At 44.6% G+C, this 23195-nt stretch overlaps 1 protein-coding gene across 1 annotated transcript in view; it reads left to right on the plus strand.

Annotated features, from left to right (window-relative positions):
- The first annotated feature begins 1071 nt into the window (after positions 1-1071).
- Positions 1072-23195, plus strand: part of LOC145401315 (5-hydroxytryptamine receptor-like) — a 229125-nt gene continuing 207001 nt past the window's right edge. The window contains exon 1 of the mRNA XM_080273640.1: positions 1072-1651. Coding sequence (XP_080129766.1) covers positions 1072-1651 — 580 coding nt within the window. The remainder of the gene's footprint in view (positions 1652-23195) is intronic.

Below are 23195 nucleotides of genomic sequence, written 5' to 3' on the forward strand. Positions count from 1 at the left end.
TACTCTGACCACACACAACATTTTCCATACACCCATGACATACGAACCCCTTGAACCATATGACTTTTTTTTTTTTTTCTCTGTCTCTCTCGCTTTCATCTTCTTCTTCCCAGCGCTTGTTGCCATGACCTCAGGTTTTATTTCTGGTCCGATTACTTTGAAACTTACTAGGCATGTACTGTATCTAGGACTGCCATCAAGAGGCACATTATTTACATGCAAACTTTAGGGCATAATTTATAAATCATTTGCTTTGAAAATGTAGCCATTCAAATTTTATATTATTTTTTTACTATCTCTAGACCCTTTTATTCCACTTACGAGAGACTTGTCGAATGAAAGGAGTTCGACAATCTCCATCAACACTTTTCATTACAACACTTCTTCCTTAAGATGAATAAAATCGTCTGCAGGTTCCAAGAATTAAAAACAAAACGTTGTAGGCTGAAAAGGTTAACAAAGATTGCTTCTAACCCTTTATTAAGAGTGGTTTCTCTTAAGCCAAGTAGAATCATGTGGTGCAGCAAGGTTTTGATAAAGCAAGACTCCTCCTAATGAAAGGGTTAAAGTGCTGAACAGATGGAGGCGGGAAATATTTCCTGAGATCAATACTTGCACTTCAAGGTACCCCCAATATGAATATTGTTTTATGACACTATACTTGTATATCAGGACTTAAAATAAGTTAGTTTCATGTGCAGTGTTTTTATGTGAATGAAGTAGGCTACAGTGCATAGTAGGCCGTATGCGTTATTCAAATACTTAGTAACTTTGATATGTTCGCAGGTGTAACTGGTGACCCAGATTTAGCCAGTTCACTCAGATGACTTACTTCCCATTTGGTCTTGCTACCTTCAGTTTTACAGAGCCTGGGAGACTTAAGACTGGTGAAGTTAGTAATAGCTTTCATTTACTTTAGAACTACATGGCCTCCTTCAAGTTAAATGAAAAATTTTGAAGGTAGCAAGAACAAATTAATAAAAGCCGTACTACTGTATAATCAAGGAGTTAAATGGTACATAATTCAATTTAGCGATGCCATGAAAGTAGTTTATGTGTTCATTAAGTTACATGTATTATTATCTTGTTGCAGAAAACACGACGAGCGACGCCTGGAACTACACCCTACCCAATCTACTGGAGTTCCTAGAGGAGGGAAGTGGGCAGGGGCAGGGCGCTGGACCCATTCTGCAGGACCCCAACAAAGCCACCGAGTCCCCCGCCACCACATTATGGGGCACAGCCAGCACCGCCCTCACTCACCCCCCCACCACCCTGCCCCCATCCACCACCACTACACCACCGATCAACAAGCCCATCTTCCCTCTCAACTTCACCATCAGGAGCACCGTCGGCACCATACTCAAGACTAGGGCTAATATTACCACCGTCCTGGAGCCACTCACATCTGGCCCCGGACCCCTCATGGACTCTGGGACTCTCAGGGTGCTCAGTCCAGCTAGTCCGGACCTCCTGCTGAATACAAACGACTCGTTGGTGACCGTGGACGACACTTTCTGGCTGGGTGGAAACGAAAGCTTGAACAGAACGCACACTGGGAACGACACAACAGATGGCCCTCTGGTGGACACTGTGGGAATGGTCATCACCTCAGTCATCCTTGGCATCATGATCCTCACCACGGTCATAGGTCAGTCAGTAAACACCGTAATTCTGTTTTATCTGTATCATCCAGTCAATTTTTGCCGCATCAGGAACGTAGAGGGCCGGTACTAGGTGAAGTGTAGACATTTAACCCTATTCGGTGCACCCCGTATCATTTTTGATACGCCCTAACTAATTTTTGCCAATAAACTCTAGTTTGTAAGCAATGCATGGTCTCACGATTATTTTCTTGTTAAATTACTGGAAACACAACAAAATAGTGATTCTGAGCGAAAAAACTGGGTTGAAACGAGCGTTTTCTCTAAAATTAACGATTTTTCCCCGTGGAGAGCGCTAAACAAAAAGAAAACGCTCGAAGATGAGTGGAATATCTGGGACCTTAGCCTACGCAAGCCTAACGGGCATCAACACAGCTTCCAGACGTACGATACGTTTCCTATTTTCATTAAAACTACTTTATTTTCTATGTATTATTCATTGTTCATACTTTATGACTCCTCATACCTAGTGAAATAGTTATTTCATTCACTAATTTTATTATCTATGTATTATTCATTGTTTTTTCTCTATGACTCCTCATACCCAATGAAATGGTTGTTCGTACACATACACACAGATACACACATGTGCATTGTATTGTGCACACAGATACACACACGTGCATTGTAATGTGCACACACACACACACACACACACACAAACCTCGCGGCTCTCGTGTAGGCGTGCTGGATGACGGTTAGTTAGGCATTAATTAGGGGACGGGGTGGATGTGCCGACGGACGGAGTCATTGGCTTTTATTTTCGACTATGTTGACCCAGTCGAAGATTACTTGGAAGAGGTAGTTGGCGATGATGATGATGATGACCTTGCCTTGGATAGAGTAGCTGAGGGCGACGATGTAGATGATGATCAGAATGTTGACAAAATGAAGAAGAGTGGGTACCACTCAGAAACAGAAAGCCACTTGTGAAAAATAGATTAATCAGTTCTTTGGACCAGTGCTTGAACAAACATAATTATGACGAATTTGTCCTGCCACACGAGCTCAGGGAATATACCTGCATTTTAGAGAAACCCCAGAGAAAATTAGATATTGGTAAGTCAATATTATGGACCAATCATACAGAAGGTAGGCCTGTTGAGAAGGTATTGCTTAGTGAAGGATGTTTTGTTAGGAGAGGCAAGGTCAGCTAATACAGAAATAATGGCATGGGAGTTGTTTATAACATCTAATATGATTGATGGTATTGTAACCCATGCTAACACAAGGCATAATTACCGAAATTTCTAATACTGACTGCTGAAATACCAACACACGTCAAGATGACTGATGCCATAGAATTGAAAAGCTTTTTTGGCCTGCTCTATCCAAGAGGTTTGTTGGGACAAAATAAATATTGCTATAATCGTCTCTTCATGGAAGCGTTTGGTCACCCAATATTTGAAGCCGTCATGTCAGTAAAACGATTTGGTTTCTTACATGCCGACATAACTTTTAACAACATTGATACCAGACACCAGAGATGGGTACACGATCAACATTGATACCAGACACCAGAGATGGGTACACGATCAACATTGATACCAGACACCAGAAATGGGTACACGATCGGTTTGCAGCAATCAGGGAGCTTTTTGAACAGTTCAGTAATTGTTGTTGCTCAGTGTTAGAGCCAGGTGACTTCTTGACCACTGATGAAACGTTGTATGGGTGCAGAACACAAATAGGGTTCAGACTACAATAAGAGCAAACCCGTACTCTGTGGCCTCCAATATAAATCTATTAATGCTGTTAGATATCCATTTACCTTTAGGACAGCTGTATATTCAGGTAAACCTGGAGAGCCAGGACCACACTACATACGCGGTACAGTCCCAACAGTGAAAGCTCTGGTAAGTCAGTTACAAGACTCAGTCGACCTTAGAGGTAGGATTATTAGCCTGGATAGATTGTACACCAGTATAGAGTTGCTGGAGTGGCTTCAAACACAAGGTATCTCAGCCTTAGGTACTATAGACTCTACTAGGAAAGGCATACCACCAGAGATAGTCACAGAAAGGGAAGATAGGTCATACCAAGTTTACTGGAAGAAACACGGGGAGGAAATGACACTGAATCCTATGTAACACCCACCAAAAGCAAAGGTAAGAAAGATGTGTTACTTCTGAGCACAGTTTCCCCTATATTAGGCATTACCAAGGATGATGATTTGAAAATATATATATATATTATATGTATATATATATATATATATATATATATATATATATTTAAATTGTATGATTTCACTAAAGGAGGCACTGACATTATGGATCAGAGAATAAGTTTTCATACAGTACACACTAAATCTAGAAGATGGACAGTGAATGCCCTTGGCTACATTGTCAACACTGCCAGAGTAAATTCACACAATTTATTCGTTATATAATAATCAGGACCCAAGATAAATTGCTTCAATCTCCTATGGCTGGCAGTTAGTGAAGGCATTGTGTAATCTGCAAATTGAAAGAAGAAAAGTTCAGGCTTGTGGTCTGACCAGGAATACAATAGCTAAGATGAATCTGATGCTCGGACAGGGAGATGTAGAGGAGGCCGTCCCAGAAGTAACACATGAGAATAGGTCAGGCAAGCAGCACAAGTGTCATTCATGCCTGGAGTCTATGGTCCAGGATACACTCAGAATCGCCCCAAAGCAAAATCGTCCACGAAACAATGTCAAGTATGTCACAAGCACATCTGTGATCAGAATTGAAATAAAGTATGTATGAAATGCTATAGTAACATGCCCAATCAGTGAAAGTCTTGTTTTGGAAATTAAGAATGAATATGCATGTCTGTGAATATAGATTATGACTGAGTTTACGTTATATACGGATTATGTTTTTGTTTAAAAATTTCCTTATATGATAGATGTAAATAGAGATACGGAAGGTGAGGATCTTGCAGCATAAGAATCCTCCGGCTTACTTATATTAGTTGTAAGTGTAGAGTAAAAAGGATGTTCGAGTGCGTAGGATCAAATACCGCCGGAAAATACATAGAAGCATAGGCATGGATAGCCTCAAGTTAACGGGCTGTGGGTCACTGAGGGCCCTGTTAGTTAATTGGCACCCGGGATCTTTTTAACTTACCAGGGGTCGATGCAACAGGAGGTGGATCAGCTGAAATGAAGCATGGTCTCGCAGTGTAGAGAAGGAGCTGGGGCCTGATTGACTGCTGTCTCCCTTGAAAGCGCCAGGCAAGGCTCTGGACCTAACCCTCATATCCACACTGTGCCTGTGCATTACCCAGGGAACAGCTTGTTCTCCGGTTACAAGAGATATAGGGTTTAACCAGGAAGCTACAGGCTGCTCTAAGCGATTCAGTAATCCAAAGACTGGCACGTTTCCTGGTTAACAGTCTACTCGTAAGAATTTAATGGTGATCCCGCATGTACGGAGCTTTGGCTGGCAGCTGCATTTTCTCGTGGTGACTACTAACAGAGGATCAAGGGACTGACTTCTGGAGAGACTGACTGGCTGACCGACAAAGGTCTCAGTGATAGGCTAGTGATTGACCAGTGGGAAATTACTAATAAACTGACATCAGAAGGAGTCTACTGACTAATTTGTCGGTATTTTGGGATTGACTGCCCCACTGAATAACCATTGATTTATACTGTATACTGATGATGTTTTGGGTATAACTATTCATAATTGAATATTTGTTATTGCATTGCTCTGAATACTCCTTGGGGCGTAGCATGAGCAGATAGAGCTACCGTGCCCTTTGAATAATTGGTTATAACTAAATATTTCTCTGTGCCCTTCAATTTTAATTTGCAGTACTCAGATTTAGAAATACCTATATAATATATTGGTGACAACAGATTCAGCCTTCTCAAGGACCTCCTTCAGCTGTAAGGAGTGAGAAGCAGGTAGACCTTTATTAGACAACAGAGGGGCAGACAGAATAGGAGGTAGGTAAGGCACAAGGCTGTTGATGTGGAATTTTGCAATTATTATGCAATATGTATGCCTTTTCAAGCATTAATCTCCCGTACATCTACCGCCTTCTGCCTTATCTACCTCCTGTACTCCCCGGCCCTTTCTCACTCGCCATCCATTTGTATGATAAAGGTCTACCTGTTTCTCACTCCTTAGTTATACGTGAAGTGGGTCCATGAGAAGGTCGAGTCTGTTTTGTTCTCACGAATAGATTATATTTCACACACCAACACAATCCTCACAAACCACCACAGACCTCACACACCACTACAGTCCTCACACACCACCACAGTCTTCACTCACCAACCCAGTCCTCACACACCAACGCAATCGTCACACACCAACACAGTCCTAACACACCACCAGTCCTCACACCACCACTGTCCTCACTCATCAACACAATCCTCACACACCACCACAGTCCTCACACACCAACACAGTCCTCACGCACCAACTCAGTCCTCACCCCACACGTGTAAAATTAATAAGAATAATCTTTTACTTCTATAAATTCATTATTATATAGTTGTAATGACATTTGAAAAATAAATAACTACTTTCTAAAGGGAGGAGGTTGGGGAAAGTGGTTGGTGGGATACATGGCGAGTTGGGTCCTCGTCCCGTATCCTGGTTACACACTTTTTGAGTGTGGCTGAAACTCGCGTAGCTAAATATTATATTCAGTCATTAGAAAGAAATATATGGTAGTATTCTCATCATCATCATTATGAACTTTCCATTTTTAGTCCACAGCAGGACTGGACTCTTCACTTAGGGAGGTTTTAGTCAGGAAGCCCTAACCCACGGCCCTGCACAGCTGTTGACTTTATGCACGGGTTTTATTCGCTCCTGTGTAGAGCACAGGTGTCATGTGTGGGGAGGCTTCCCACACAGTTCTTCTCAACAGGATGGAGTCGGAGACTTTTTGTCTCATTAACTTTCCTCTTACTGGCTCCCTTCAACCTCTGTCTCTTCGCGGCACTGTTGCATCAGTCTCTTTTCTATCGCCACTTCAATGGTCACTGCTCCTCTGAACTGTCTGCTTGCATCCCTCCACCACCACAGCAGGCACTCAGCACCCGTCTTAGCAACAAACTCAGCCCTTTTCTGTCCAACTCTTTAATGGAAGAGTTAACAGTTGCTCCAGTCATTCATGTATGCAACAGGTCAACTCTGGAATTGTCTCCATCTCTGTTTTTTTTTTTACTGCCTACGGTCTCCAGTCTTTCATACACAGTGTGTCCAGGCATCTCGAAATGAACTGATCTTGAATTTGGCTCTGCTGTCGTTTTTTTCTTGGAGGGAGCAATTTGCAGGTCCTGCCCTTTGGTGCCTTCTTTCTTGCATAAAAAAAATACTCGCATGTATAACCAGGTATTATTTACATGCTTACATTATTAGATTTCCTTGACTAATAGCTACCTCTCCATCAACTAGTCTACCTAGTAGTAAATCCACTGAAAGTGGGTTTAGGAGTTATGAAGGTGAGGAAGAAAGAGAGAGTATTAGCGGTGGCGAGTGAGAGAGAGATGGTGGTGAGAAAAAAGCGGTGGTAGTGAGACGGAGAGTATGGTAGAAGGGAATATAGTGGTGAGTGTGAGGGTGATGGAGGGAGGGAAGGTGGTGGTGAGGAAGATGGGAGGTGGTGAGTGTGAGGGAGGAAGGGTGGTGATGATGATGAGGAAGATGTGTAAGCTATCAACTTCCATGTTATGGACGGTGTGTGTGTGAGAGACAACAGTAAACGGTTTATTGATACTGCAGCCCTCAGACTGAAAATATAGCCTACGGCTTTGATATATGGCAAACATGATAAGCGTTGGTGAATGGTAAAATATTTTATCATTTGATATTTACATTAATTTTAAATTTGATAATAGTTAAACGTGTGTATGTGTGTGTGTGTGTGTGTGTGTTTCAGTGCGCGCGGATGCGGTACGATATGTTTGGCGGCGCTTGCCTTGCAACGGCGCCGACGTGTCCGAATGCGTTCCTTTCACTTCGTCAAACCAATAATATTACTCAAGATTCTTTTCTCGATACTAGGGTCGTAAGTGTGGGAAATCGCCAAGGGTTGCACCGAATAGGGTTAAGGCGAGAGTGACCAGTTACTCGCCTTCAGTACCATAATGCGAGGAATAAGCTTCGACCCTCCCTCGGATGTAAACGTTTGGAAGCAATGTCCGGTTAGAGAGCCTGAACCAGTTAGACCAGCAGGAGTCCATTTGGCTGCATGGAACTATTTTTCAATTACTGACTTAAGGGTGTCACACGTCCTTATTTTTAAAACTAAGAGGTTGAAAGTGTAGGCAAGCCCCTGTGCCGTGTAATTATTGACGGACTGTTGTAATTATCATGCATGTGTCATTGCAGAGGGCATCCAGCCTGAGGTGAAGATGACAAACATGATTTAACTTTCATGGTGAATTCCATAAATGTCACAAACTAAAGGGGTGCCAGCAACTTCGCCATCTCTAAGAAGACTACTGTTATTACTAGGTGTGGTTAGACTATTTGTTTATCTATAGCCAGACGCCATAATATCGTAAGGGGTGGCCGTTTGACTTTGAATTAGTTGTTTTACGGGGAGGGGCACTAAACTTCCGCCAACCCACTTGGTGACAAGTACGGAACACGTAGGGGTTGGTTAATGGGTACCTCTCAGCGTTGTAAATGCTTTCCTGGCTCATAGGAAACCATTAGGCTTGTCACTTACTGAAAGCTACTTGAAAAGGAAAGAAGATTAATAAAACGTGACAGGAAAGCTGGGAGACACAGGAAGAGAGGAGGGCAGACACAAAAAATGAATGATAAACGTGAAGGAAAAAATAGGCAGCACTACATCAGGTGGGTGGATGATGTTCGCCACCACCAGTATGTTCATCTGCTGGTACACTGGCAGTTCTCATTCATTCATGGAACACATGGAAATACAAGTTAGAAAGTGTTTCGAAATCGGCTGCAAAGAGAGACTAAGAATCCAATCAAGCACTACCAGATCGACAAAGAAGGCCAGAGCTTAGCCAGTACGGCCACATCAGGATATTGGCATACTCTACTTGAATTCAGCACCACTGAACCCGTACTACCCAGCCACACCCTCCACCACCCTGCCAACCCACACACTCTTCCCACACTGCCCACCCAAACCCACTCTGCCCACCTACACCCACACCATCCACCCTGCCCATCCACACCCACACCAACTATCCCATCCTACCCACCCACACCCATACCACCCACTCTGCCCACCCACACCCACATCACCCTCCCCGCCCACCCACACCCACACCACCCACTCTGCCCACCCACACCCACATCACCCTCCCTGCCCACCCACACCCAAACCACCCACTCTGCCCACCCACACCCACATCACCCACTCTGCCCACCCACACCCACATCACCCTCCCTGCCCACCCACACCCACATTATCCTCCATGCCCACCCACACCCACACCACCCACTCTGCCCACCCACACCCACATCACCCTCCATCCCCACCTACACCCACACCACCCACTCTGCCCACCCACACCCACATCACCCTCCCTGCCCACCCACACCCACACACACACTGCCAGTGCTCACACGCCCACACCTCCACTAAACACGAGGCCAGCAGCAGTCAACGATAATACAACTCAGCCTTGTTGCTCGTGGCGCCGACAATAATGGTTTTTGCCAGGAAAATGCCGCCTCGAATATCTGCTGGAAAAATTCACCCACCAGGTTCACTGTTTCCTTGCAGGCGCGCGCGCGCGCACACACACGCGCACACACACACACACACACACACACACACACACACACACACACACACACACACACACACAAAGGCATTACACAGAAAATTTTCATAATTATAACTACAAAATGTCCTCCATATGACCTACCTTCCTAACTACAGCATGTCTTCCATTTTACGTACTTTCAAAAATATACGTACAGCATGCCTTCCTTATGGCCTACTTTCACAGTTATAACTACAGCACATCCTTCATGTGATTTATATTGAGAATTATAACTGGGCTACAGCATATCCTCAATATAGCCTACTTTCATAATTATAACAATATATCTTCCATATGCCCTACTTTCACAGTTAAAACTACAGCATATCTTATATACTGTATGGTCTACCTTCCTAATTTCAGTATCTCATACGTACGGCTTTCCTTCACAAGTATAGCAACATGTCTTCTATATACGTCGTGTTTTTTTTTTTTTTTTTGGTTAATTACGCATTAAATTACAGAAGAGATTCATTGACACATATATAGTTTATTGGCTAGTATCTCTCGATTCACATCATAACCAGTTCTATGGAAAAAGTTTTGATATTTTGGAACTCATCCTTGGCAAACAACGAAGGCCACCTGTATTTCTCTTTTGAACAAACAAACATCTCATACACAGAGTGAAAGTTTTTTTTTTATGCAAAAAAGAAACAAAGGCTGAGAACCTCCTAATCTGTTCTTTTCAAACAAAAATTAAAACAAAAATGAAAGTCAGATCCAAGATTAGTTCGTGGTAGAGATGCTTCACTACAATGAATTTAAAGTTCTGAAGGCATAGATAGTGGGAAAGTGACAGAAGGACAGTTCCAGAGCATATAAATTGCACAGATCAAGGACTGTGAGTACCATTTACCTTTTGCATCAAAGAGGTGGACAGAAAATGTGTGAGTGCATGTAGAAGACGGGTGCTGCGTGCCCGCCATAAAGGGAGCAAACTGCAAAAAGAGACTTTGGTAGAACAATGACCAGAATAGTAATGACAGAAAGAGAGAACTTAAGGGAGTCAGGATGAAAATTGTACTCTGTGCATGGGCAAATATGGGGATGAAAAATGCACTGAGTCTGTTAATGTACCTAACCTCTGTGAAGCTGTTTTTGTTAGAAAAGTTTTGCCTACCTCTGTCTACTGCTGAAAATATAAACAGTAAAATGACTCAAAGTTATCATCGCTGATTCTTCGCACTCCACGTCAACATGTCGTTACAATGTTCGATTGGGATTTGGGGATATATCTCGTTAGTTTTGCTAATGATTCACCTCTTTTTTTTTTTTTTTTTTTCCCCGAGTGTGTGTGTGTGTGTGTGTGTGTGTGTGTGTGTGTGTGTGTGTGTGTGTGTGTGTATGTGTGTGTGTGTGTGTGTGTGTGTGTGTGTGTGTGTGTGTGTGTGTGTGTGTGTGTGTGTGTGTGTGTGTGTGTGTGTGTGTGTGTGTGTGTGTGTGTGTGTGTGTGCGCGTGTGTGTGCGCGTGCGTGCGTCCGCGCGCGGGAATATTGGTGGGCAGGTTGCAGGGGACACGTGTTCGATAACCCATGGATTGACTGGGGTCTATGCCTATATCCTACAAGGTTAAAAGTTAAGGGTGATGTCAGACACGTGTATCGAGGACCACTATACATTTCACCTATGACAGGTATCTAGTTATTCCGCCCTCAAATGTGAGTTCTCATCCATTAGGTCGGACACTGGGTCCCTCATGCTGCAGCGCTGTATTTCATTATGTGGCGTGGCGTCCTGTTGTGGCCGCCCAGTGTGAAGTATTGTGGCCCTCTGATAGCTTTTTGATGTGCAGTGATGGCCTGTTGAGAGGGGGTGCAGTACTGTGTTGATTTGTGCATGTGTGTGTGTTTATTTTATGTGTGTTGTTTGTTTGTTTGTGTGTGTGTGTGTGTGTGTGTGTGTTCTCTGTACTGTGGTGGAGTATTGCAAAAAAGAGGTACCTTTTTCATGTAGGCTACTATGGTATTGTGCAAAGAGTTATGTACTGTAATGTGCTACTGTGATATTACTTTTGACCTGAAGGCTATACCAAACACCATCACTTGCAAAACCCTCTCACACACTTATTCAGACCATCTAGAGTTGCCAAGAATATAGTATAGAAGAGGTCACCGTACTTTGGAGGTTAAACCCAAAAAGTATTATTAACTGCCTCGCCTTACGTCATAGGGAACTGCATGTCCAGCACTGCACCATTACATTTTCAAGTTGCAGTTAGTGTTGTGTTGGCAGAGTTTCTGTGGGTGTTGTGTTGTGTTGGTGGAGTTGCTGTGGGTGTTGTGTTATGTTGGTGGAGTTGCTGTGGGTGTTGTGTTATGTTGGTGGAGTTGCTGTGGGTGTTGTGTTGTGTTGGTGGAGTTGCTGTGGGTGTTGTGTTGTGTTGGCAGAGTTTCTGTGGGTGTTGTGTTGTGTTGGTGGAGTTGCTGTGGGTGCTGTGTTGTGTTGGTGGAGTTGCTGTGGGTGTTGTGTTATGTTGGTGGAGTTGCTGTGGGTGTTGTGTTGTGTTGGTGGAGTTGCTGTGGGTGTTGTGTTATGTTGGTGGAGTTGTTGTGGGTGTTGTACTGTATTGGTGGAGTTGCTGTGGGTGTTGTGTTGGGCTGGTGTTGCTGCTGAAGGTGTTGTGTTGGGCTGGTGGAGTTCCTGAGAATGTTGTGTTGGTTTGCTATGGTGTTGTGTTGTGGTGGTGGAGTTGCTGTGGGTCTTTTGTTGCGATGGTGAAGGTGTTGTGGGCGTTATACTTGTATTGGGCTGCTTGAGTAGATGTGGGTTTTGTTGTGTGTAGATGGAGTTTCTGTAGGTGTTGTGTTGTGTTGTGTAGGCGGAGTAGATATTGGTGTCGTCTTATGTTGGTGAAGGTGCTGTGGGTGTTGTGTTGTGCTAGTCGAGTTGTTCTTGGTGTTCTGTTGGTAGAGTTCCTGAGGGTGTTGTGTTTGTGTTGTGTTGTATTGGTGGAGTTGCTGAAGGTGATGTGTTGTGTTGTGTTGTGTTGTACTCGAGGAGTTGCTGAGGGTGTTGTGTTGTGTTGTACTCGAGGAGTTGCTGAGGGTGCTGTGTTGTGTTGTATTGGTGGAGTTGCTGAGGGTTTTGTGTTGTGTTGTGTTGGTGGAGTTGCTGAGGGTGTTGTGTTGTGTTGTGTTGTGTTGGTGGAGTTGCTGAGAGCGCTGTTTTGTGTTGTGTTGGTGGAGTTGCTGAGAGTGTTGTGTTGTGTTGTGTTGGTGGAGTTGCTGAGGGTGTTGTGTTGTGTTGTGTTGTGTTGGTGGAGTTGCTGAGAGCGCTGTTTTGTGTTGTGTTGGTGGAGTTGCTGAGAGTGTTGTGTTGTGTTGTGTTGGTGGAGTTGCTGAGGGTGTTGTGTTGTGTTGTGTTGGTGGAGTTGCTGAGGGTGTTGTGTTGTGTTGTGTTGGTGGAGTTGCTGAGGGTGTTGTGTTGTGTTGTGTTGGTGGAGTTGCTGAGGGTGTTGTGTTGTGTTGTGTTGGTGGAGTTGCTGAGGGTGTTGTGTTGTGTTGTGTTGGTAGAGTTGCTGAGGGTGTTGTGTTGTGTTGTGTTGGTGGAGTTGCTGAGGGTGTTGTGTTGTGTTGTGTTGGTGAAGTTTCTAAGGGTGTTGTGTTGTGTTGGTACAGTTGCTGAAGGTGTTATGTTATGTTGTGTTGTGCTGTGCTGGTGGAGATGCTGAGGGTGTTGTGCTGTGTTGTGTTGTGTTGTGTTGTGTTAGTTGCTGAGGGTGTTGTGTTGTGCTGTGTTGGTACAGTTACTGAGGGTGTTGTGTTGTGTTGGTGGAGTTGCTGAGGGTTTTGTGTTGTGTTGTGTTGGTGGAGTTGCTGAGGGTGTTGTGTTGTGTTGTGTTTGTGGAGTTGCTGAGTGTGCTGTTTTGTGTTGTGTTGTGTTGGTGGAGTTGCTGAGGGTGTTGTGTTGTGTTGTGATGTGTTGGTGGAGTTGCTGAGGGTGTTATGTTGTGTTGTATTGGTGGAGTTGCTGGCGGTGTTGTGCTGCTTTGAGTTCATACGGTTGCTACGGGTATTGGATGGTTGGAGATGTTGTTATTGTTGTGTTTTTCCTGTACATGGAAGAAGGACCCAAAGGCTAGAGGCCAGCAAATTGCTCCCTCCAAGATAAAACAAAAACAAGATAACAGAGAACCAAATTTAAGATCCATTCATTTCGAGATGCCTGGACACACTGAGTTTAAAGGACAAAGCATTAGGCAGTAGGAAATACAGGCAGAGGAAGACAGTTCCAGAGTTGGCCTGTTGCATATATTGTATGAAGGACTGGGAGTAATGGTTAACTCTTGCATTAGAGAGCTGGACAGAAAAGGAGTGAGCATTTGCTACTAGACGGTGATACACACACATCATCATCTTTAAACATACCTGGGGTTTCATTCTCTCGGGATTTATCTTGAAAAAAACATATTACCTCCCTTGTATAATCTGTTTCCAAGAGATTGGGTGTATTAACCCGACTCCGTACAATGTTTACCCCAGCACAGTTGTTGATTTTATACACAGGTTTTATTCACCCCTGTGTAAAGAACAACTCTCATGTGTGGGAAGGCTCCCCACACACAGCTCTTCTCAATAGGATGGTGTCAAAGGCGTTTCGTCTCATTAACTCTCCTCATACTGACTTCCTTCAACCTCTGTCTCTTCGCTGCACTGTAGCATCTTTATCTCTTTTATATCGCTACTTCAATGGTCACTGTTCCTCTGAACTGTCTGCTAGCATCCCTCCATCACTACGGCGGGCACGTAGCACCCGTCTAGCAACAGACTCTCATCCCTTTTCTGTCCAACTCTCTAATGTAATAGTTAACTGCTACTCCAAGTCTTTCATGTATGCAACAGGTCAGCTCTGGAATTCTCTCCCTCTGTCTGTTTTTCTTACCGCCTACGATCACAAGTCATTTAAAAGCAGTGTATCCAGGCATCTCGAAATGAATGGATCTTGAATTTGGCTCTCTGTTATCTTGTTTTTGTTTTTTCTTGGAGGAAGCAAATTACAGGCCCCTGGTCTTTGGTTCGTTCTTCCTTGCACGAAAAAAAAAAGAGAAAAAAAAAAAACAAGTTCAGAGGACCAGTGACCACTGAAAGTGATAGAACAGATATAAAGATGCAACAGTGCGGCGAAGAGATAGAAGTTGAAGGGAGCCAGGAAGAGGAGGAGAGTTAATGAAACGAAATGCCTTTGACTTTACCTTGCCGAGAAAAGCTGTATATGGGGGGCCTCCCCGCACATGAGAGTTGTACTCTAGACAGGGGCGAATAAAACCCGTGTTTAAAGTCAACTAATGTGCATGGGTAATGAAGGTACGGAGTCGGCTTAGCACACCTAATCTCTTGGAAGCAGATTATACAATAGATGAATTATGTTCTTTGTAAGTTAAATCCCGACAGAGTGTAACCCCAAGTAGGTTCAAAGATGATGCAGGACAGAGATCAGTATTATCAATAATTAGTGGATGTTCCTGTGGTAGATTCTGACAAGTCGAAAGATGTAAGAACTGAGTTTTTGATGCATTAAAAACATGATTACTCTTATCCCAATTAGAGATATGAGCCAAGTAAGTCATTAAGTGTGCCATTGTCTCATCCCTTGTTTGCTGAAGTAACTGCCGCAATGGACGCTGCTGGAAGCGAATGGAAAGGTAAAGGGTAGAGTCATCAGCATATGAGTGGATAGGGTTAGATATACAGCTTAGAATGTCATTTATGAATAGAAGGTAGAGAGTTGGTGATAGAACAGAGCCTTGAGAAACACCCCTTTTGATAGCTCTAGAAGAACTGTGTCCGTCTACAACAGCAGCTATAGAACGACCAGAAAAGAAACTAGAGATCAAGGCACTAAAAGAAGGACAGAAAGCAAAAGAGGGCAGTTTGAAAATTAAAAATTTGTGCCGGACTCAATCGAAAGCCTTTGAGATGTCAAGTGCAATACAAAGCTTTCATCTAAGTCCCGAAAGGAGGATGACCAGGAGTCTGAAAGGAATATGAGAAGTTCATCAGCGGAGTGTCCCTGGTGGAACCCATACTGACGATCAGAAAGAAGGTTGTGATAAGAAAGGTGCTTTAAAAAAAATTTTTGTTGAGGAAATTTAAAAACTTAAAAAATGCAGGATGTTAAAGCAATTGGGCGTTAGTTAGAGGGCTGGGAATGGTCACCCTTCTTTGGGGCAGGCTGAATGAAAGCAAACTTCCAGCGAGAAGGAAAAAGGTAGAAGCTGACAGACAATGGAAAAAGAGTTTTCCTAGGCAGGGTATAAGCACAGAAGCACATCTCTTGAGGACAACTGGAAGGACCCCGTCAGGCCCATATTCCTTATTAGTATTCAGACCAGTGATGGCAGAAAACGCATCAGTTGAAGAAATTTTAATGTCAGCCATGCAGATCTCAGAGGGGCGGGAAGTAATGGAGGAACAGCACCGGAATCGTCTAAAGTGGAGTTGGAGAAGAAAGTCTGAGCTAAGATATCTGCTTTAGCAGCAGAAGAAAAAGCAAGTCATTTGAGAGGAAAAGCGGAGGGAAGGATGATGAAGTAAAGTTGTTAGGTTTTTAGCAAAGTGCCAGAAGGAGCGGGAAGAATTTGACTTAGAGAGTTCAGAGCATTTAGTACGCATGAATTTTTTTTCGGCAGAGCGAAGAACAGACTTAGCACGTTTCCGGGAGGAAACAGAAAAGAAAATAGATGAGATTCAGGGTGGCATACCTCTGGTACCTTTTGAAGGCCCTCTCCTTAGGCCCTGTCCACACGAGCGGGCAATGCCTGACGGGCACTGCCCGCTGAGCTAATATCCCTCGCTTCTTTAGCAGCGTTACCAGATCAAACAGTTTCTGGAGGCCATTGGTCACTACCGCGCACACTTGTTGTCCACACGGCAAGCATTGCCTCAACAACGGGCAAGGGTGTTATAGAGAGTTTGCCAGTGGTTTCCCTGCTTATGACGTCATCTACGCTCGTGCCCGCCAGCCACCTTCTAAATGAGTGAATTGGAATGTGATTTGGTATCAGTGTTTGGCCGCCGGGCACTGCCCGCTCGTGTGGACGAGGCTTTACTGTGGACAGCTTTGAAACAAGCGTGATAAAACAAATTCTTTTTTTTCTAATCACAAAATAATAGAAAGGAATGCATGCTTCCATGCCTGAGAGAATAACCTCCGTAATGCACAAGGCACTCTCAGATGGCTTTCGGCCGTGGAAGCAATAATCATTTCAGGGATAATCAAGGAAGTACTGCCTGAGGGCCTCCCTATCAGCAACTCCAAAGTGTCACTGCTGCAGCTTCTTGGGAGGGTCCACAGGCCTTACTGGAGCAATAGGACAGATTGAGGTGATAAGGTTGTGATCAGAGGAGCCCAAGCCCAACGGAGAGAAAAGATTAAGAGCATAAGCAGAAGGATTAGTTGTAAGGAAAAAGTCAAGTCTGTTGGAACTCTCTTGAAGGCGGTCAGTGATACGGGTAGGGTGCTGTACAAGTTGCTCTAGGTCAATAAAGAAAGAAAAAATGAAAGTTTGCTCACCAGGTGGATCAGTGAAAGGAGGGGAGAGCCAAAGGTGGCGGTGAACATCGAAATCATCAAGAAAGAAGATTTCACATAAAGGAGAAATTGAAAGGATTTGTTCCATCTTAGAAGTAAGACCATCAAAGAAATTTTCATAGTAATATTAGATATAATGACAGGATAGCCAAAAGCCATAGAGTAGAGAATTCAGAAGATTCAAGTTCAGAAACACGAGCGCAAGATATGTTGTTGGGTACATATACATAACAGCCACTTTTGCCTTCGAAGTAAGTATAGAGAAAGGAGGAAGATACACAGAAGGGTTTGCTATCAGTCGCCTTAGACAGCTGAGTCTCAGCAGGGAAGAGAAGGTGAGGTTTGGAGGAAGCAAGGTGGTGTTCAACATGGATACAATTTGGGGAAAGACCGCGAATGTAGCAGAAATGAAGAAGAAATGAGTGAAACGTGGTGTTTGCATCTCTCTTGGCCGCCACCGAGTGAGTAGCTGATGGTGGGGACATACAGTATATTGTCCCTCTCCCCTACCCCCGGGGACTCCGTAGCTGGGTGTTGGGATGTCATTTTTTTTTTTTTTTTTTTTTTTTGAAAAGGAAATGTGGTGAGCAATGTGTATGTAGTTTTGTGTTGACAGTTGGAGGAAATTGTATTGGAGATCATGCTGGCCTACTCTTCGTGTTACTGAAACACTGAACAAAGTCAGCAAAGGGGCATCGTCAGAAGCTAGTCCAGAGGGCTGATGAAATGGGAGCTCCAGCTCTCCCTATCATCTGTTGTCCATCCACCTTGGAAGTACTGCCCTGTTCAGCTGGTGCTACACCTGCTGTGGGTGTTCTGTTGTGTTGGTGGAGTTGTTGTAGGTGTTGTATTGTGTTGAAGTTGATATGGATGTTGTTTTGTGTTAGTGGCGTTGTTGTGGATGTTGTGTTGTGTTGGAGTAGCAGCTGTAGGTGTTGTGTTGTGTCGATGGAGTTGTTGTAGGCGTTGTATTGTTTTGGTGGAGCTGTTGCAGGTGTGTCGTGATGGTGGAATTGCTGTAGGTGATGTGTTGTGCTGTGTTGGTGGAGTTGCTATGGGTGTTGTTCTGTGTTGGTGGAGCTGCTGTATGTGATGTGTTGTGTTAGTAGGGTTGGTGGAATTGCTATGGGTGTGGTGTTGTGTTGGGAGTTGCTGTACGTGCTGTATTGTGTTGGTGGAGTTCCTATGGGTGTTGTGTCGTGATGAAGGAGTTGTTGTAGGTGTTGTGTTGAGTTGGTGATGTTGTTGTAGGTGTAGTGTTGTTTTGGTTGAGGTGGTGGGGTGTTGTGTTGGTTGAGGTGGTGTGGGTGTTGTGTTGGTTGAGGTGGTGTGGGTGTTGTGTTGGTTGAGGTGGTGTGGGTGTTGTGTTGGTTGAGGTGGTGTGGGTGTTGTGTTGGTTGAGGTGGTGTGGGTGTTGTGTTGGTTGAGGTGGTGTGGGTGTTGTGTTGGTTGAGGTGGTGTGGGTGTTGTGTTGATTGAGGTGGTGTGGGTGTTGTGTTGGTTGAGGTGCTGTAGGTGCTGTGTTGGTTGAGGTGTTCTGAGTGTTGTGTTGGTTGAGGTGCTGTGGGTGTTGTGTTGGTTGAGTTGCTGTGGGTGTTGTGTTGGTGGAGGTGCTGTGGATGTTGTGTTGGTTGAGGTGCTGTGGGTGTTGTGTTGCTTGAGGTGCTATGGGCGTTGTGTTGGTTGAGATGCTGTGGTTGTTGTGTTGGTTGAGGTTCTGTGGATGTTGTGGTGTGTTAGTTGAGCTGACGCTGGTGTTGTGTCGGGTTCGTGGAATTGCTGTGGGTGTTCTGTTGGTGAAGTGCGGTGGATGTTACATTAATGGAGTTCCTTTGAGTTTTATGTTGGTGGAGTTGCTGTGCGTGTTGTGTTGGTGGAGTTCCTATGAGTCTGTATTGATGGAGTTGCGGTGGGTGTTCTGTTGTGTTGGTGGAGTTGGTGTGGGTGTTGTGTTGGGTTGGTGGAGTTAGTATGGTATTGTGTTGGACTAATGGTGTTGCTGTGGGTGGCGGAGTTAGTATGCTGTTGTGTTGGACTGATGGTGTTGCTGTGGGTGTCGTTTTGTGATGGTTGAGGTACTGTGAGTGTCGAGTTGTGTTAATGGAAATGCTGTGGGTGTTGTGTTGTGATGGTGGAGGTGCTGCGGGTGTTGTGTTGTGATGGCAGAGGTGCTGTGGGTGTTGTGTTAATGGAAATGCTGTGGGTGTTGTGTTGTGTTTGTGGAGGTGCTGTGGGTGTTGTGTTGTGTTAATGGAAGTGCTGTGGGTGTTGTGTTGTGTTTGTGGAGGAGCTGTGGGTGTTGTGTTGTGATGGTGGAGGTGCTGAGGGTGTTGTGTTGTGTTAATGGAGGTGCTGTGGGTGTTGTGTTGTGTTAATGAAAGTGCTGTGGGTGTTGTGTTGTGATGGTGGAGGTGCTGTGTGTGTTGTGCTGTGTTAACGAAATTGCTGTGGGTGTTGTGTTGTAATTGTGGAGGTTCTGTAGGTGTTGTGTTGTGATGGTGGAGGTGCTGTGGGTGTTGTGTTGTGATGGTGGAAGTGCTGTTGGTTTTGTGATGGTGGAAGTGCTGTGGGTGTTTTGTGTTAATGAAGGTGCTGTGGGTGTTGTGTTGTGATGGTGGAGGTTCTGTGGGTGTTGTGTTGTGACGGTGGAGCTGCTGTGGGTGCTGTGTTGTGATGGTGGAGGTTCTGTGGGTGTTGTGTTGTGATGGTGGAGGTGCTGAGGGTGTTTTGTTGTGTTAATGGAGGTGCTGTGGGTGTTGAGTTGTGTTAATGAAAGTGCTGTGGGTGTTGTGTTGTGATGGTGGAGATGCTCTGTGTGTTGTGCCGTGTTAAAGAAAGTGCTGTGGGTGTTGTGTTGTGATTGTGGAGGTTCTTTGGGTGTTGTGATGGTGGAGGTGCTGTGGGTGTTGTGTTGTGATGGTGGAGGTGCTGTGGGTGTTGTGTTGTGATGGTGGAAGTGCTGTTGGTTTTGTGATGATGGAAGTGCTGTGGGTGTTTTGTGTTAATGAAGGTGCTGTGGGTGTTGTGTTGTGATCATGGAGGTGCTGTGGGTGTTGTTTTGTGATGGTGGAGGTGCTGTGGGTATTATGTTGTGTCTGTGGAGTTGCTGTAGGTGTTGTGTTGGTGAAGTTGCTGTGGGTGTTGTATTGTGTTGGTAGAGGTGCTGTGGAAGGTGGTTTGTACTAGTCGAGTTTTTCTTGGTTTGAGTTGATGGCGTTGTTGAAGGTATTGTGTTGCTTGAGTTGCTGTAGGTTTTGTGTTGTGTTCGCGGAGTTGCCGGAGGTATTGTGTTGGTTGGTCTGAGTAGCTCTGGATGTTGTGTTGATGGAGTTACCACGGATGTTGTGTTCATGGAGTTGCTGTAGGAGTTTTGTGTTGGAGTTGCTGCGGGTGTTGTGTTGGTCGAGTCGCTGTAGGTGTTGTGTTGTGTTGGTGGAGCTGCTGTAGGTGTTTTGTTGTGTTGGTTGAGTTGCTATAGGCGTTGTGTTGGTTGAGTTGCTGTAGGCGTTGTGTTGGTTGAGTTGCTATAGGCGTTGTGTTGGTTGAGTTGCTGTAGGCGTTGTATTGGTGGAGTTGCTGCAGGCGTTGTGTTGGTTGAGTTGCTGTAGGCGTTGTGTTGGTTGAGTTGCTGTAGGCGTTGTGTTGGTTGAGTTGCTGTAGGCGTTGTGTTGGTTGAGTTGTTGTAGGCGTTGTGTTGGCTGAGTTGCTGTAGGCGTTGTGTTGGTTGAGTTGCTGTAGGCGTTGAGTTGTGTTAGGTGTCATGTTGTGTTGGTTGAGTTGCTGTACATGTTAGGTGTCATGTTGTGTTGGTTGAGTTGCTGTACATGTTAGGTGTCATGTTGTGTTGGTTGAGTTGTTGTACATGTTAGGTGTTATGTTGTGTTGGTTGAGTTGCTGTACATGTTAGGTGTCATGTTGTGTAGGTGGAGTTGCTGTAGGTGTCATGTTGTGTTGGTTGAGTTGCTGTAGGTGTCATGTTGTGTTGGTTGAGTTGCTGTAGGCGTTGTGTTGGTGGAGCTGCTGTAGGTGTCATGTTGTGTTGGTGGAGTTGTTGTGGGTGTCATGTTGTGTTGGTTGAGTTCCTGTAGGCGTTGTGTTGGTGGAGCTGTTGTAGGTGTCATGTTGTGTTGGTGGAGTTGTTGTGGGTGTTGTGTTGTGTTGGTGAAGCTGCTGTAGGTGTTGTGTTGATGGAGCTGCTGTAGGTGTCGTGCTGTGTTGGTGGAGTTGTCGTGGGTGTTGTGTTGTGTTGGTGGAGCTGCTGTAGGTGTTGTGTTGGGAGTTGTTGTGGGTGATGTGTTGTGTTGGTGGAGCTGCTGTAGGTGTTCTGTTGGTGGAGCTGCTGTAGGTGTTGTGTTGTGTTGTGTTGGTGGAATTGTTGGATTAGTGTTGCCTTCATGCCTCACATATATCTCACACCTGGTGCTTAACAAGTATCCTCCTCTTACATCACCTCCATCTTGCATAACCAATATCGTTTTACACCAGTCACCAAGCACGGTCTTGTATCACTAAGGGTACGATGTGTGTGTGTGTGTGTGTGTGTGTGTGTGTGTGTGTGTGTGTGTGTGTGTGTGTGTGTGTGTACTATTTAATCGATATAACTCCAGTCACCTCTTGGGAACTAAATCTTCCATTCTTGTGAAAGCCGTAACTCCGACCGGATGTTCTGACCACTAGTAATTCCATTTTTTCAAGTTAGACCTACCCAGACACACCCACATTCCCGGCTCCACAAAGACATCTGGGAACGTTTAACAAATTCAATAAGCCAGGGAAGCGAAGAACCCCTCACGCCCCAGAATCTCATCAGCTTTCCCATCTCTTTTCTCCTGGATCCTAGTCCCACTCAAATTGCTACGGTTGTAATGATTTCAGATACTGTTGGAGTTTTGAGGGGTCTCCAAAAGTTCTACATTTCCCTGACGACTGTGGTGACGGAAAGTTTTACTGAATAGTGCTATGTGTGATCCCAGAGGAAAATAGGTTATAAAAATCTTAGCTGTGGCGCGAAACAAGAGATATCAACGATAGTGAATTAATGACGGTATTCTGATGGTGAAGTGAAAAAACGAGTTCATCAGAGATGGGGGTCGCAGGTACTGTACACTGAAGGTGGTGACCAGAAATAAGGAGGTGGCATTGAAGTAAAGAAAGTTTCACGGGACTATTGTGATCCCCAGTTTGATGTATGGAAGTGAAGCTTGTACTATGTTGGAAGGAAACAAATCAAGAGCTAGAAGGGTGGGTAAATTATGAGTTATCCGAGAAGAGTGAGTTGAGTTACGTGGAGAGACAGAAAGACAAATGGAGCTTATCAGTGTTTTTGTGATGATGTAGATGGAGAGTGAGAGATTGATTTGGAGACTGTGTATGTGAGTGAGGTGAAGAGGAAGGAGGAGATCGAAGGTGAAGTGGAGGGACGGTGTTGAGAGGTATATCTACTGAGGGTTGTGTGAGATGAAGGGAGGACAGCCTGAAAGCAGAAGACAGGGAGACATGAAGGCAATTTATTTGCAGTCATCCCTTCTGGGATGAAGATATATGATTATAATGAGACAGGGATTGTTAAGCCTGAGATTATGGAGTGGAAGATAAAGCATCAGTTATTCTTGTTAGAATTGGAACATGTGGAAAATGTAAGTCTGAGCTTTGTACCTCGTTGCTGATTCTGATCAAAATAAAAATTTCGACGACGCTTCTCTGTTGGCCGTGGCGAAGTTAAGTGTTATATGAAAAAACAGTGTGACAGCCCAATGAAGAACACAGCAAAAAAGTATGAGAAGGAAGGATACTTTCTAAAAATCGAGGTAAGAATGAGAAATACAGAAGGCAGGATATAATGCTGGCTGCGAACCGTCCGTGAACTCGTGCTCATGAGAGTACAGTACTGTATACACCTTTATCTTACCCGGGAAAGATCCTAGTTCGTGTAGTGAGGGCACTCTCTCTCTCTCTCTCTCTCTTTATATATATATATATATATATATATATATATATATACCTAGGCTGCTTCCCCCAAGGAAAGGGAGGTAGCCGAGACAGGACGACTCACTCTCCATTTACTCATCCATTCAAACACATTCATTCGCATCTTAGCCCCAAAGGGGAGAACGGACAGATCCTCACCGCACCACACCGCACAAGGGTCAACTGGGCAATGCAATCAGTGACATCCGCAGCAGGGCCCGACAGCAGAACTGGTTTACCCCTGCCACATCATAACAGACCCATCCCCTTACCCGCACCTGACCTGA

The sequence above is a fragment of the Coenobita brevimanus genome, chromosome 55, assembly GCF_032717465.1.
Source record: "Coenobita brevimanus isolate Jiangsu-jjx chromosome 55, ASM3271746v2, whole genome shotgun sequence".
NCBI classification, from domain to species: domain Eukaryota; kingdom Metazoa; phylum Arthropoda; class Malacostraca; order Decapoda; family Coenobitidae; genus Coenobita; species Coenobita brevimanus.